This window comes from Rana temporaria, chromosome 1 (genome assembly GCF_905171775.1).
Source record: "Rana temporaria chromosome 1, aRanTem1.1, whole genome shotgun sequence".
In the NCBI taxonomy this organism is placed as follows: domain Eukaryota; kingdom Metazoa; phylum Chordata; class Amphibia; order Anura; family Ranidae; genus Rana; species Rana temporaria.
The window spans coordinates 562,718,939-562,734,082 of NC_053489.1; the positions used below are offsets into that span (position 1 = coordinate 562,718,939).

Here is a 15,144-nt window from a genome sequence, read left to right on the forward strand (position 1 = left end):
TTCCACTCTCTCGGGCCAAGGACAGAAAAAGCCCTGCCCCCCCATTTTTTCAGCCGACTCTTTGGCTGTTCCAAACGGAATTGGCAGCTCCATCTAAGGGAGCGGCCAGTAACATGTCTATTCAATTTCTCACATAGATAGGCGGGTCCTAGCCCGTGAAACGCTTTAAAAACAAGTGTTAGAATTTTAAAACGCACCCTCTGACCAACTGGCAGCCAATGCAGGGCAGCCTGATGTCTCGCGGTGGGGCAGTGGCCTCTGAGATTTAATGCAAGCCTTACCGCCTGATTCTGGACTTTTTGAAGTCTCCTAATCTGGACTTGAGGCAGTCCAGCCAGGAGACCATTACAATAGTCCAGATGTGGAAGGACCAGAGCGCGCACTACCGAGATCCTTTCCAGATCTGACAGAAAAGGCCGTCGCATTCTCTTACGTCGTCGCTAGTCGGCTTTTCCCGGCGTATAGTTAAAGCTGCTATTTCGTGGCGTATAGATAGACGTGCCATGTTAAAGTATGGCCGTCGTTCCCGCATCGAATTTAAAATTTTTTTTTTACGTAAGTCGTCCGTGAATAGGAAAGGACGTAACTCACGTCTACGTTCAAAAAATGACGTCGGTGCGACGTCATTTCGTGCAAAGCACGGTGGGAAATTTCAAAACGGAGCATGCGCAGTACGTTTGGCGCGGGAACGCGCCTAATTTAAATGATCCACGCCCCCTACCCGATCATTTGAATTAGGCGGGCTTGCGCCGGAGGGATTTACGCTACGCCGCCACAACTTTACAGGCAAGTGCTTTGTGAATCAAGCACTTGCCCGTAAAACTTGCGGCGGTGTAACGTAAATGCGAAACGTTACGCTGCTGCAATCTGGCCCACGCTGTTTAATTTACATTGTCCCTTCTATTTCTATATGTGGATGATGGCACTGGCCCAGATTCAGATAGGAGATGCCAATGAGCATTTACGCCGATTCAGAAACGAACGCCCGCCCGTTCCTTTTTTTTTTATGTCGCTTGTGTTCGGCTTTTTCCGGCGTATAGTTACCCCTGCTATGTGAGGCGTATCCTATGTTAAGTATAGCCTACGTTCCCGCGCCGAGTTTTGAATTTTTAAGTCGTTTGCGTAAGTCGATTCAGAATACGGCCAGACGCAAGTTAAGCTCACGCCGAAACCAATGACGTCCTAGCGACACCGGGAAAATTCGCGGACGGCGCATGCGCAGTTAAATCGGTGTGGGGATGCGCCTGATTTAAATACTATACTCCCCCTAGCCGCGGAATATGAATTCCGCCGGGGGATTTACGATACGCCACCGCAAGTTTTGAGGTAAGTGCTTTCTGAATACAGCACTAGCCTCTCAAACTTGCGCCGGCGGATCGTAAATCAGATAGATTAGCGGATCTTTAGATCCGCGTAATCTATCTGAATCTACCCCACTATATTTATTTTAATAAAAAAAATCTAAGTAACTTTTTCATAATTGATATACAGCTGTCACATGACCCAGCTCTTTCCTAGCCTGTCTGCAGGGAAACATATGCAGAAGGAGCTCTGCAGAAGGAGTGTTCTGCTGCTGGTCACATGTTTAAAAAAAAAAACAGCTTTTGGAATACAAACACAAAATATAAATAAATAATATCAACAGTTTGAAATATTCATACAAATATAGATTTGAAACCAAATCTTTATAATTTGTCACACCCCTCCAGCCTGTGTCTTAGAATAAGAGGGAGGTGAAGCCACCATCAATCAAGATGTAATATTAGTTAGTGGGCATGGAGGAGAAGAGAGGGAGTGGGCTGTCATTTACCACTGTGTATACGCCCACGTGTGTGACTCTAAAATCATATGGGCTGCTCAGACATGAGAGGGAGGAACTACTCTGCAATGAAACTCAGTGAAAACTGAGCATGTGCAGAACTGCCCCCACACAGACACCAATCAAAACATAATGCGTTCCTTGGTCTCTATGTGCACTGTTCATCTGACAGTTTACTATTTACACAGCTAGGGTATGTGTTCCAAACACTTTCTCCGACTGTTTCCTCAGTTTGACTGCAGAACACTTGTTCACAGCTCATAAATTATACTCAGTCATTTCACAAATGCTCCAACAATTATTTGTTAGTGTTCTAGCAGCAGGCACCAAATTTGAGAGGACCTTGATCATTTTGATGAAGTTACTCTCAAGCTCCTCTCAAGTTTAGAACAATGAATTGTAAGAACATCTTTATAATAAGTAGTTTACTGAATATGATTTACTGAGATAGGAATACTACATAGAGTGCCTTAAAAAAGTATTTATACCCATAATTGTTTTACACATGTTATGTTGCAACCAAAAACGTAAATGTATTTTATTGGGATTTTATGTGATAGACCAACAAAAAATGTCAATACTTTGTAGAACCTCCTTTCGCTGCAATTACAGCTGCAAGTCTTTTTGGCTATGTCTCTACCAGTTATCGAAACATATAGAGAGTGACATTTTTCCCATTCTTCTTTGCAAAATAGCTCAAGCGCTATCAGATTGGATGGAGAGCGTCTGTGAACAGCAATTCAAGTCTTGCCACATATTCTCAATTGGATTTAGGTCTAAACTTTGACTGGCCAAGTCTAACACATGAAGCTCTCTCTGGCTGTAAGTTTAGGGTCGTTGTCCTGCTGGAAGGTGAACCTCCGCCCCAGTCTCAAGTCTGTTGCAGACTAACAGGTTTTCTTCTAAGATTGCCCTGTATTTGGCTCCATCCATCTTCCGATCAACTGACCAGCTTCCCTGTCCCTGCTAAAGAAAAGCAACCCCAAAACATGATGCTGGTCCACAACGTTTTAGAGTGGGAATGGTATGTTCAGGGTGATGTGCAGTGTTAGTTTTCCACCACACATAGCGTTTTGCTTTTAGGCCAAAAAGTTCAATTTTGATCTCATCTGACCAGAGCACCTTCATCCACGTGTTGTCTGTGTCCTCCACATGGCTTCTCGCAAACTGCAAACAGGACTTCTTATGGCTTTTTTTCAACAATGGCTTTCTTCTTTCCACTCTTACATAAAGGACAGATTTTTGGAGTGCACGACTAATAGTTTTCCTGTGGACAGATTCTCCCACCTGAGCTGTGGATCTCTGCAGCTCCTCCAGAGTTACCATGGGCCTCGTGGCTGCTTCTCTGATTAACGATCTCCTTGCCCAGACTGTCAGTTTAGGTTGGCGGCCATGTCTTGGTAGGTTTGCAGTTGTGCCATACTCTTTCTATTTTCGGATGAGGGATTGAACAGTGCTCCGTGAGATATTCAAAGCTTGGGATATTTTTTTATAACTTAACTCTGCATTAAACTTCTCCACAACTTTATTCCTGATGTGTCTGGTGTGTTCCTTGGTCTTCATGATGCTTTTTGTTCACTAAGGTTCTCTAACAAACCTCTAATGCCGCGTACACACGATCAAATGCGAACATGCTGCATTTTGTAACGTCGTTTTAAACAATGTTGTTTTTCGGGTTGTAAAAAATTATCGTGTGTGGGCTAAAACGACGTAAAAAACCTGCGCATGCTCAGAAGCAAGTTATGAGATGGGAGCGCTCATTCTGGTAAAACTACCGTTCATAATGGAGTAAGCACATTCATCACGCTGTAACAGACAGAAAAGCGTGAATCGTCTTTTACTAACACGGAATCAGCTAAAGCAGCCCAAAGGTGAATGGAACTTCCCCTTTATAGTGCCGTCGTACGTGTTGTACGTCACCGCGCTTTGCTAGATAATTTTTTTAAAACTATGGTGTGTGGGCAACGTTGTTTTAATGATGAAGTAGGGAAAACTTCGTTTTTTGGACATGCTGAAAAACGAATTTTTTTTTCATGCTGAAAAATGATCGTGTGTTAGGGCTTCAAAGAAAAGCTGTATTTATACTGAGATTAAATTACACACAGATGGACTCCATTTACTAATTAGGTGACTACTGAAGGCAATTGGTTCCACTAGATTTTAGTTAGTGGTATCAGCATAAAGGGGGCTGAATAAAAATGCACGCCACACTTCTCTGATATTTGTAAAAAAAATTAAAAACCATTTATCATTTTACGTTTTTGGTTGTAACATGATAAAATGTGGAAAATGTCAAGGGGTATGAATACTTTTCCAAGGCACTGTATAAGGTATCATCCTTCCCCTTCTTTATTAAGACATATTGTAAATATTGTAGGACTTTGTGATTCTGGAATGGATCCAACAGCTGCAATTTTATATATCTCCTACTATACTCTCCCACCTGATACATTGTGTAGTTGTCAGAGGATATCATATGCAAGTAACCAGGAGTGATATGGCTTATTATGATGTGCGATACGGCATTGCATTGCATTAACTGACAATTGCGTGATCGTGCGACACTGTACCCAAATAAAATTCATGTCCTTTTTTTCCCCACAAAAAGTGGCCTTTTTCAGCAGGATAATTCACCCTGCCACACTACAAAAATTTTCCAAGAATGGTTTGAGGAACACAACAAGTGTGAGGCATTGACTTGGCCTCAAAATTCTCCAAATCTCAAACCAATCGTGCATCTCTGTGGGATGTGCTAAAAAAACAAGCCTGATCCATGGAGACCCCACTTCGCAAATTACAGACCTTCAAAGGTCTAGTGGCATTCATGCCTCGACTGGTCAGGGCTGTTTTGACAGACAAAAGTGTCTGTTTTGGTGGCAAAAGGGGAGCCTACTCAATATTAAGGATGAGCTGAGGCGTGTTTGCAAACCACACATGCAGAGCCCGTCAGGAAGTCAGCACTGCATAGCGCTAATCACAGGCAGTGAGACATTTCCTGATCTCTGCAGCCGCACATTGGGACAATGTCTCACTGCTTGTTAATCACAAGCAGTGAGACATTGTCCCGATGTGCGGCTGCAGAGATCAGGAAATGTCTCACTGCCTGTGATTAGCGCTATGCAGTGCTGACTTCCTGACGGGCTCTGCATGTGTGGTTTGCGAACAGTGCTGACTTCCTGGCGGGCTCTGATGTGCAGTTTGGGAACACGCCTGAGCTCATGCTTACTTAATATTAGGTGGAGGGTAATAAAGTTATGGCCGATCTATTCTGCATATGAATTTGTTTATTTGATTATGCAGCTAAACAATATTAAACCAACATTGAATATTGTCTATTTTTTCTGGTTCCAAATCCTTCTAATCCAAATAATCATTGCTGTGCTGTAAGTAGATATCTGTGCAGACAGGGAACAAGGCAGGTATTATTTTAAGAAAGATTATTTATTTATTTTTCATGCAAAAGCTTCACCCTGATTCCTCATCACCATCTTTATAAAGCTAACTAAGATTATATTAGCTTCGTGCTATGGTAAAATCAGAAGCTGAAAAAGGAGTCTCCTAAATACCCAACCCAGAAAATAACATCATAGTTTTCCAGGTTTCTAAATTCTTGGCTCAGAAAATTACTTTATTGGCTGTGATAAATGGCCAAAACATTTTTGAAGAAAACAAGATTTATACCACCATTAGAAATTGATAGATGTGACATCTAGAAAATATAATACAATCTCATTTTGCAGGTCCTGGTCCATGACTTGGCAAAGGAAAGCTAAACGTTAGAGAGTTTGCAGAAGATGGATATGTATAGGACATTATGATATTAAAAAGGTCTCTACAAAATAGTAGTCGTATCTCTCATTAGTTGAGAGAAAAGTAGTTAACTTACAGCTTCCTTTATGAATCCCTCTTAAGTGGATATTAATGTAGGTTAAAAACGTGTCCTGGGTAGGTGAAAGGACTGGTTCACATGGCCCTGGAAGTCACCACTCCGGACCCTAGAGGAGGTGACTGAAATAAAATATTACTACAAAAAAAAAACTTGCTGGATCCATGTTCTTAAAGCCACCGAACCCCCAGGTCTCAATGGGATTATAAGGCTTTAAGCCCTTTTTTGAGGGCTTTACCTCAGGAAGGTCTGAGCATCCTATGTAAATGAGTTATGAGGGGGCCTTTTTCCATCTGTCAGGTGTTCTTTTAAGAAGGAAGAGCCTTGGAGAAGGCATTGCTGCACATTGACCAACACTGTTGTGGGATTCATAGCGTTGAGTATCTCATTTAAAATGCAGGCAAGTGCACCCAAAATGCAGCATACTACTATTGTTTCACAACATACTGCAACACTTCGGGAACAGATCCTTTTTTAATACAAACTTATACCGTTTTTTCAACATTTGAAAATTCAGCAAAATACATAGGGCCAGATTCTTAGAGGAGATACGACGGCGTATCTCCAGATACACCGTCGTATCTTTGCGTCCGGCCGGTCATATCTATGCGCCTGATTCTTAGAATCAGTTACGCATAGATGTCTATTAGGTCCGACAGGTGTAAGTCTCTTATGCCGTCGGATCGTAACTGCATATTTACGCTGGCCGCTAGGGGTGTGTACGCTGATTTACGCGTCAAAATATGTAAATCAGCTAGATACGCGAATTCACAAACGTACGCCCGGCCGACGCAGTAAAGTTACGCCGTTTACGTTAGGCTTTTCCCGGCGTATAGTTACCCCTGCTATATGGTGGCGTAAGTGCGGCGTACCAATGTTAAGTATGGCCGTCGTTCCCGTGACAAAATTTGAAAATGTTACGTCGTTTGCGTAACTTGTCCGTGAATGGGGCTAGACGTAATTTACGTTCACGTCAAAACCAATACGTCCTTGCGGCGTATTAGGAGCAATGCACACTGGGAGATTTCCACGGACGGCGCATGCGCCGTTCGTGAAAAACGTCAATCACGTCGGGTCACAGAACATTTACATAAAACACGCCCCGCTGTTCCAAATTTGAATTAGGCGGGCTTACGCCGGCCGATTTACGCTACGCCGCCACAACTTACGGAGCAAGTGCTTTGAGAATACAGCACTTGCCCGTCTAAGTTGCGGAGGCGTAACGTAAATCGCATACGTTACGCCGCCGCAAAGATACGCCGCTGGACGAGAATCTGGCCCATAATTTATATCTATTACTGACAATTGATTGCCACTACAACATCTTTGATAAACTATGCTCTATCTTCATTAATTGCAAACAGCAATAGGGCTTGGCTCAAAGGAGACTGCAAAAATGGTCTGTCTATACTAAGCAGCTAAATTCTGAAAAATGTACATCGCCATCACTAAACAAAAGCTTGTGCTCCCTTTTTATAATCTTTCATGACAAGGTCTCCCTCAGTGCAGCGTATAACAAGATATTTGGCATACTGTGACTTTTCAGGGCAAGTATGATTTAAGCAGTACAGTATCGAGGTATATTTGGGTCTGTGGGACAAGTCTCTTCTCCCACGCCATTTACCTCTACGTAAAAACAGCTGAAGCTCTTGAGAAATCTCTGGCATGCATTACATGATTGAAATCCTGTCACTAGCTTCACATTTAGTTTTTATACACTGTTAGATTAATCAAAAGATGGAGTATTTATGTATACAGCAAACTTTGTTTGGCAAAATGCCCAGGTTATTCCTGTCTTATAAAAACAAGCCACACCCGCCAGACTAGACTGCAAGCGTACTGTTCCTTTAATTATAGATTTTCCCACATCAACTGAAATCAGTCTGTAAATGTTACCATCACTTTAAAAGAGCCATTTGTAGAATTAAAGTGGACCTTTCATGCACAGTTGACAGTACGACAGCAATACAGTCTGATTACAAAGTTAAAATACAGCTAATGCCACATACCCTATTAGGGTAACATCAGCAATAAAATAAGAATTCTATTTCTGTGTGTATCAAGTAATTTGAAGATTGCTTGTGACAATATACAAAGCTTTACTAGACTATGAAAACTGTTATGTACAACAAGCACACTCTGTGACATTACACGTTAGACACTTGTAAATTGTATTATCTGCATAGCTGTGCAACCAGTTTCAAGAATATTTGTCTGCACATCACATTGAGTCCTGTTCAAAATTAAATTTTGTGCCCGCTTTATGATCATCACAGAAGGACGTCCTTCCATAAAAACACAAACATAAAAAATAATCACTAAGTTAAGGGACACTTGCCTTCTGGGATATACTCACTCCCTCACCTCGTATACAGTAAGACTCTCCCAGTGGTGGTAGTCTCAGAAAACTGCTTAACCCATACAAAAGTAAACAAAAAGAATACCTCTGGTCTCAGGATATCAAATTAGTGTCAATGTTAGGAAAGCATATAAAAAGGAACTAGACTCATGTAGGATATACTGAAAAGGTAAAATGCTTATATGCTGCTACTGAAGTCTTTGAAAAAAACATTCAACCCCTAGGACACTAGCAAGAAACTGAGCCATGATGGTTAGGGGTGGATTTTTACAGGGACTGGCTTTGAACTTTTTTACGTTTGCAAGTATCCACCTCCTGGAGGCAGCTGCATATAGCCCAAATTGTCAAATAATTACACTCTTTCTGTGTCCCTGAATGGACAATAAAGAAAGTCTGTTTTGTGGTCTTGATCAGGGGCTAAAGATAAACTCAATTTATTGTCCTTGGAGATTTCCAATTCCAGTTCATCAAGTGTGGTTTCAGTGAAATAAAACAGGTTTTCTTTTAGGCTTCCTCTCAGTGGAACCCATTTTATTTCAATCTATTAACCACTTCCATACAGGGCATTTTCACCCCCTTCCTGCCCAGACCGATTTTTAGTTTTCAGCGCTCTCGCACTTTGAATGACAATTGCGCGGTCGTGCGACGTGGCTCCCAAACAGAATTGACGCCCTTTTTTTCCCACAAATAGAGCTTTCTTTTGGTGGTATTTGATCACCTTTGCGATTTTTATTTTTTGCGCTATAAACTAAAGAAGAGCGACAATTTTGAAAAAAAAAAACACAATATCTTTTACTTTTTGATTTAATAAATATCATAATGTTTTTTTTTTGTTTTTTTTTAATTTCCTCAGTTTAGACCGATACGTATTCTTCTACATATTTTTGGTAAAAAAAACAAAAAAAAACGCAATAAGCGTATTTGATCGGTTTGCGCAAAAGTTCTAGCGACTACAAAATAGGGAATAGAATTATGGCATTTTTATTTATTTTCATTTTTTTACTAGTAATGGCGGCGATCTGTGATTTTTATTGTGACTGTGACATTGCGGCGGACATATCGGACACTTTTGACACATTTTTGGGACCAGGGAAGGGGTTAACACTAGGGAGCGCTGAAGGGGTTAAATATGTTCCCTAAAGTGTGTTCTAACTGTTAGGGGGAGGGGGACTCACAAGGGGAGGAGATCGATGTGTGTTCCTCTGTACTGGGAACACACATCAGTCTTCTCACCGCTAACAGGACATGGATCTGTGTGTTTACATACACAGATCCATGGTCCTGCCGTGATTGCGGGCAATCGCGGGTGCCCGGCGGACATCCTAGCGGCCGGAAAAGCAAGGACCTCATATGACGTCCAGTCTGAAGGACGAAAGGTTCCCGCCAACGTCATTTTACTATGACTCGGTAGGGAAGTGGTTAAATTCACCAGATATAAACTTTTTTCTACAGTCAATAAACTCTCCATCATTTTATCCTATGTGTCCATGCACACATAGGCTGTTATCAGCAGTTTTGAGCAGTGGCGTTTTTGAGCAGTAAAAAAAACTAGTGGGTTCTGAGAAACGTTTTTCAGCTGTAAAAACGCTTTAACGCTGATAAACGCCAATTAATGCTCAAAAACGTCCCTCACCATTTTTGTGTGTGTGTTTTTGATCCATTGAAAAAAGAAAAAAAAATTCTTCAACAAAAAAATGCTAAAAAAACGCTAACGTGGAAAAATGCTAATAAACGCCAAAAACCTCTATTGAAAAAACATTGAAAAAAGTTGAAAATCTCACTGCAAAGCTACTGGCGTTTTTATATAGTTATTTTAACGTCCAGTGTGCATGAGGCCTGATAGTGAATACCAGGAAAAGGATTGAGGGTAACACAGCCATAGAAACACTATTTGTAGGATGTATGCTCCTATCAGATTATTTAAAGACAGACTAATAAACATTACATGGACTTGCATAAGTAAATACATTAAAATGTGCATTATGCAGAGATGACATTGGGTTTCTATTTTTCATCCAGTAGAAAGCTGAAAAGCGTTAGCACAAAATGAAGGTAGATCTATCTAAACCTAGTCACCAAAAATGTATCTCTCTTTAATTTCATAAGTTGTTTTCGGTCATTTTAAAGCAACTTTCAATAAAATAATACCTAGTGCTCTGAAGGGAGATACATGTAGACAAAAAGAGGCTGAAAGAAAATCAGCAACACAGAGATGCTATGAGGTTCCAGTGAGGGAAAAAAGTATTTGATCTCCTGCTGATTTTGTTTGCTCATTGACAAAGAAATGATCAGTCTATAATTTTAATGGTAGGTCTATTTTAACAGTGAGTTACAGAATAAACAACAAAATACAGAAAAATGCATTTCAAAAAAGTTATAAATTGATTTGCATTTTAATGAGTGAAATAAGTATTCGACCCCTTTGCAAAACATGACTTTCTACTTGGTGGCAAAACCTTTGTTGGCAATCACAGAGGTCAGCCGTTTCTTGTAGTGGGCCACCAGGTTTGCCCACATCTCAGGAGGGATTTTGTCCCACTCCTCTTTGCAGATCCTCTCCAAGTCATTAAGGTTTTGAGGTTGACGTTTGAAAACTCGAACCTTCAGCCCCCTCCACATATTTTCTATGGGATTAAGGTTCCTCCTCCTCCAAACACAGCGAGTTGAGGCCAAAGATCTTCATCTGACCAAAACACTTTCACCCAGTTCCCCTCTGAATCCTTCAGATGTTCATTAGCAAACTTCAGACAGGCCTGTACATGTGCTTTCTTGAGCAAGGGGACCTTGTGGGAGCTGCAGGATTTCAGTCCTTCATGGCGTAGTGTGTAACTGTGTAGTTCTGGGCCGATTCCTCACCGTTCTCATGATCATTGAAACTCCATGAGGTGAGATCTTGCATGGAGCTGCAGGAACGGGGGAGATTGACAGTTATTTTGTGTTTCTTTCATTTGCGAATAATCACACCAAATGTTGTCACTCTCTCACCAAGCTTCGTGGCCATGGTCTTGTAGCCCATTTCAGCCTTGTGTAGGTAAACAATCTTGTCCCTGACCATCCTTGGACAGCTCTTTGGTCTTAGCCATGATGTAGAGATTGGAATCTGATTGATTGCTTGAATGGACAGGTGTCTTTTATACAGGTAACAAGCTGAGATTAGGAGCACTCCCTTTAAGAGAGTGTTCCTAAGCTCAACTCGATACCTATATAGATGACATTTGGAGCCAGAAATCTTGCCGATTGATAGGGCATCAAATACTTATTTCACTCATTAAAAGACAAATCAAATTATAACTTTTTGAAATGCATTTTTCTGATAAATTTTGTTGTTATTCTGTTTCTCACTGTTAAAAATAAACATACCATTAAAATTATAGACTGGTCATTTCCCAGTGGTGACTGGTGGTCAAACGTTTTGGGGGGGGGGGGGCGCAAAACAGACCTGGCCCCCTCACTTGCACTTTGGCCAATTGGGAAACAGGTCTCACGACCGTTAGTTTAAAAATGGCAACAATTATTTCGCTATCGTCACACAATTGGAAAAAGAAAATATGGACAGCACTCCATAAAACCTTGATGGTTGTCTTTATTTAAAAAAGGAAGAATGCACTACAAGTCACAGCATACTACACAGTAAAACAGCTGACACGTTTCGCACTATAAATTAGTGCATAATCATAATAATTTTTCCTTTTTTAAATAAAGACAACCATCAAGGATTTTTGGAGTGCGGCTTTCCATATTTTCTTTTTCCATTTGTTGCCTTGTGCATTGCCAGCACCCTTGATTTCCTGAGACCATACTGATCATCCTAACACAATCCACCTGGAGCGGTAACTTTCTTTCTTTCATCGTCACACAATTGGGTGGGATCGGGGCACACTCTCTGCGCACTGAGCCCATTCTTTTTTGAAGCCTATTAGAGCCTCTGGCTCTAATCACGCGCTTAAAAAAAAAAACACCCCGGCATAGGAATCCATGCGTCCGGCGTCCTGAAAGGGGGGGGGGCCATGCGCACACTAAATGCACGGGCCGCCACTGATTAATTTCTTTGTCAGTGGACAAACGTACAAAATCAGCAAGGGATAAAATAATTTTCCCCTCACTTTAAATTTGAAAACAGTGTTTGTTTATGATGCACAGTGCTTTAACAAAGTAAACGTCACTTAGCTAGAGCACTTTAAGGCTGGTTTCATACACAGTCCATTGCATGTAATTCACGTTGGTTCATGATAAATGCACTTGAGCTGGCATTTTTTTCAATGCACTGCATTGTGTGAATGTGATATTTTGTACACAGCAGGAGCCACAATTCATTATTCTCCCTCCTTAACGTGTTTTGCAGCATGCTGTAATGCCTTGTAATGTGTTGCGATACGTTCTACGCGATACGTCGTGGTGCATTTAAATGCAGCATATTTTATTTTTACAAAGCACACACACTTTTTCTGTGAACCAGACCTATCGGAAATAATGCAATTTATCTTGTCATTGCATTGGACCTGTGCTGAGCAATGTAAACCAGTGGATGTGTTGTGAATGGGCCATAAAGCCCCTCTCTTTAAATATGCCAAAAAGAATGAAACGGTTAGGAAACCTATTTTTTCTTGCCTAGAGGCATTACCAAGGAATTACGATGACAGACATTTTTCTTGGTATAATACTGGGCAGAGCTCTGTGCTGAGGTGGTAGAACTGCGGTGGTATCATATTTTACCATTGGCTAGTAAAGTATATGCACAGTTCTAAATATAAAACAAGATTTTTTTTAGATTAGGGCACATAATGATTTTTTTTTTAAATATGCAACTAAAAGTACAGGACATCATTTTATATTTCACAGAAAGGTTGCAGTAAATAAGTCCTCAGCTCTCCCATTTAGCTCACATTCACGATATCAAACTGTGTTTTCAGTATAGATCTCCTATGATATGAGTAAGATGTGCTCTGTCACCCCGGAATAATCTGAGGAACAGTCAGATAAATGGAGTGTATCCCGGAGAAGATGGAACGTGTATGTCACATAGGTGGGGAGTATACTATACTATACACATCTGTAGTCTTTAAGAAGCTGAGAGGGGAAGGAAAAGTCAGTCTTTCATCATACAATGCTGGGAACTCTCTAAGAGGAAGGGAAAAGCGGAGTGATTGGCCTCCGTATTCTTTAACACACCAACAGCTGTGTCTCCAGCAGAGAGCCACTACATGGCAGTACATTTTTAGAGAAAGTATACAAGTAATGTTTTCTTATAAGGCAATAACAATGACTATGCTAAACGTGTATTAACCAATGTGATTTTATTTTACTTCAATCAGATCAGCCAAAAAATGAATTCAGTTTGACTGCTATGGATTACTACATAGGCATGACAGTTTACATTGCTCCATGGTTCATTATTACCACCACTTTACTTTGGCTTTCTACTCCTCCACTGTTACAAAATAATACAAATCTTCCCCCCTCATATGCTCAGCTAATATGCTATGCTCTTACCGGTCTTTCATGTTCAAGGATGGAGGACTTTCCAGGCTCATACTCAAATATGCTCCTGGGTTCAGATCGAAACTTGCGTGTATCAACCTTTCTGTCTGGTGGTTCCCATTCATTCCTTACAGAAGAAAATAAAGACACGTGACTAAAATATTAATAATGCAGTATACTTTATCAGCAATAAACAAACATTACTATTTACTATATGCTATTTAAAATTAAAGCGGAGGTTCACCCTAAAAAACATGTATATATCATTCCATCCAGCATACTGCCGACATGTACAGTATGCTGGGTTTTTTTCCCCCGCTGTACATACCCTCGTATAGCTATCCCCCCCCCCCCCCGGCTTCCGGGTAGCGCCTCCCGAGGGAGTGGGCGTTCCTATTTAGAGACTAAGTGATTGACGTGATGACAAAAGCTTTCCCGCTGCGCATAATACGCGTCACCAGTTTCCGGAAGAAACCGAACTGCGAGTCGGCTCTATACGGCGCCTGTGCACCGACGTTCGGCTTCTTTTGGAAACTGGTGACGCGCATTATGCGCCGGGGGGAAGCTTTTGTCATCATGTCAATCACTTAGTCCCTGAATAGGAACGCCCACTCCCGTGGGAGCCACTACCCGGAAGCTGGGGGGGGGGGGGGGGAAATAGCTATACAAACGGTATGTACAGCGGAAAAAAAAAAAAAGCATACTGTACATGTCGGCAGTATGCTGGATGGAATGGTATATACATGTTTTTTAGGGTGAACCTCCGCTTTAAAAAAATTCCCAATAAAAATCTATTGAAAGTAAAACAATATAATTATCACTGAACCAAATCACTCAAGGGGTACCATACCTAACACAGCTCCAGGATTCTACCAAAAAACACAGAACTGTTTACAATGCACCCAGCCCCCAAAGGAACTTAAGCCGATACGATTTTCTTTCTTGCAACCATGGGTTGCAGCCATTCCAGCCATGAGAACACTAGCGGCTTTAGTGGCTGGCAGTAATTGATAAAAATCTGACCTGCTGGTTGTACCCAAGTTGATCAATGGATTGACTTGGGTACAATCAGCCTACCCATACATGGGTCAAATCTCAGCTGGTCCCTGCTGAACTGGCCGAGAATTAAATGGTCTATGGCCAGCTTTTCAGTCCAAGTACCTGCCAAAGTCATACACAGGCAAACACACTACATCCAGTTCACATGGAAGCTCATCACAATGTGTGAGGGAACCCATAGAAATATGAAGAGAATATGGGAACCCTAAAACCCCAAACTTCAAGGCACGTATGGGTAAACACTATTACTACTAGCCACTGTATTGTCCCATGTAACGCAACCTGCTGATACCACGTAATTGTGTTGAGGCACAGCCAGGAAATTTTTCCTCTGCATTTTCAGAATTCCACTTTAGTCCACAAAATATCACAAAACAGTAAGACAAGGTTTACAAAGGGATTGCAGATGGAGACAACCCCCTGGGTTTTTGAGAGAGGTCCCAAGCAAATATGGACTGCCCAAAATAATCAGATTACAAGTAGTTTCCTATTAATTAAAATGTGAATGATGCAGTTAATCTCCAATTTACAAATGTTGATAAT

The 15,144-nt window shown here is 41.2% G+C and overlaps 1 protein-coding gene across 21 annotated transcripts in view; it reads right to left on the reverse strand.

Annotated features, from left to right (window-relative positions):
• Window positions 1–15,144, reverse strand: part of SORBS2 (sorbin and SH3 domain containing 2) — a 396,754-nt gene that overhangs the window by 84,233 nt on the left and 297,377 nt on the right. For all 21 annotated transcript variants that reach the window (XM_040334275.1, XM_040334288.1, XM_040334284.1 and 18 more), the window contains one exon: window positions 13,555–13,669. In XM_040334275.1, coding sequence (XP_040190209.1) covers window positions 13,555–13,669 — 115 coding nt within the window. The remainder of the gene's footprint in view (window positions 1–13,554; window positions 13,670–15,144) is intronic.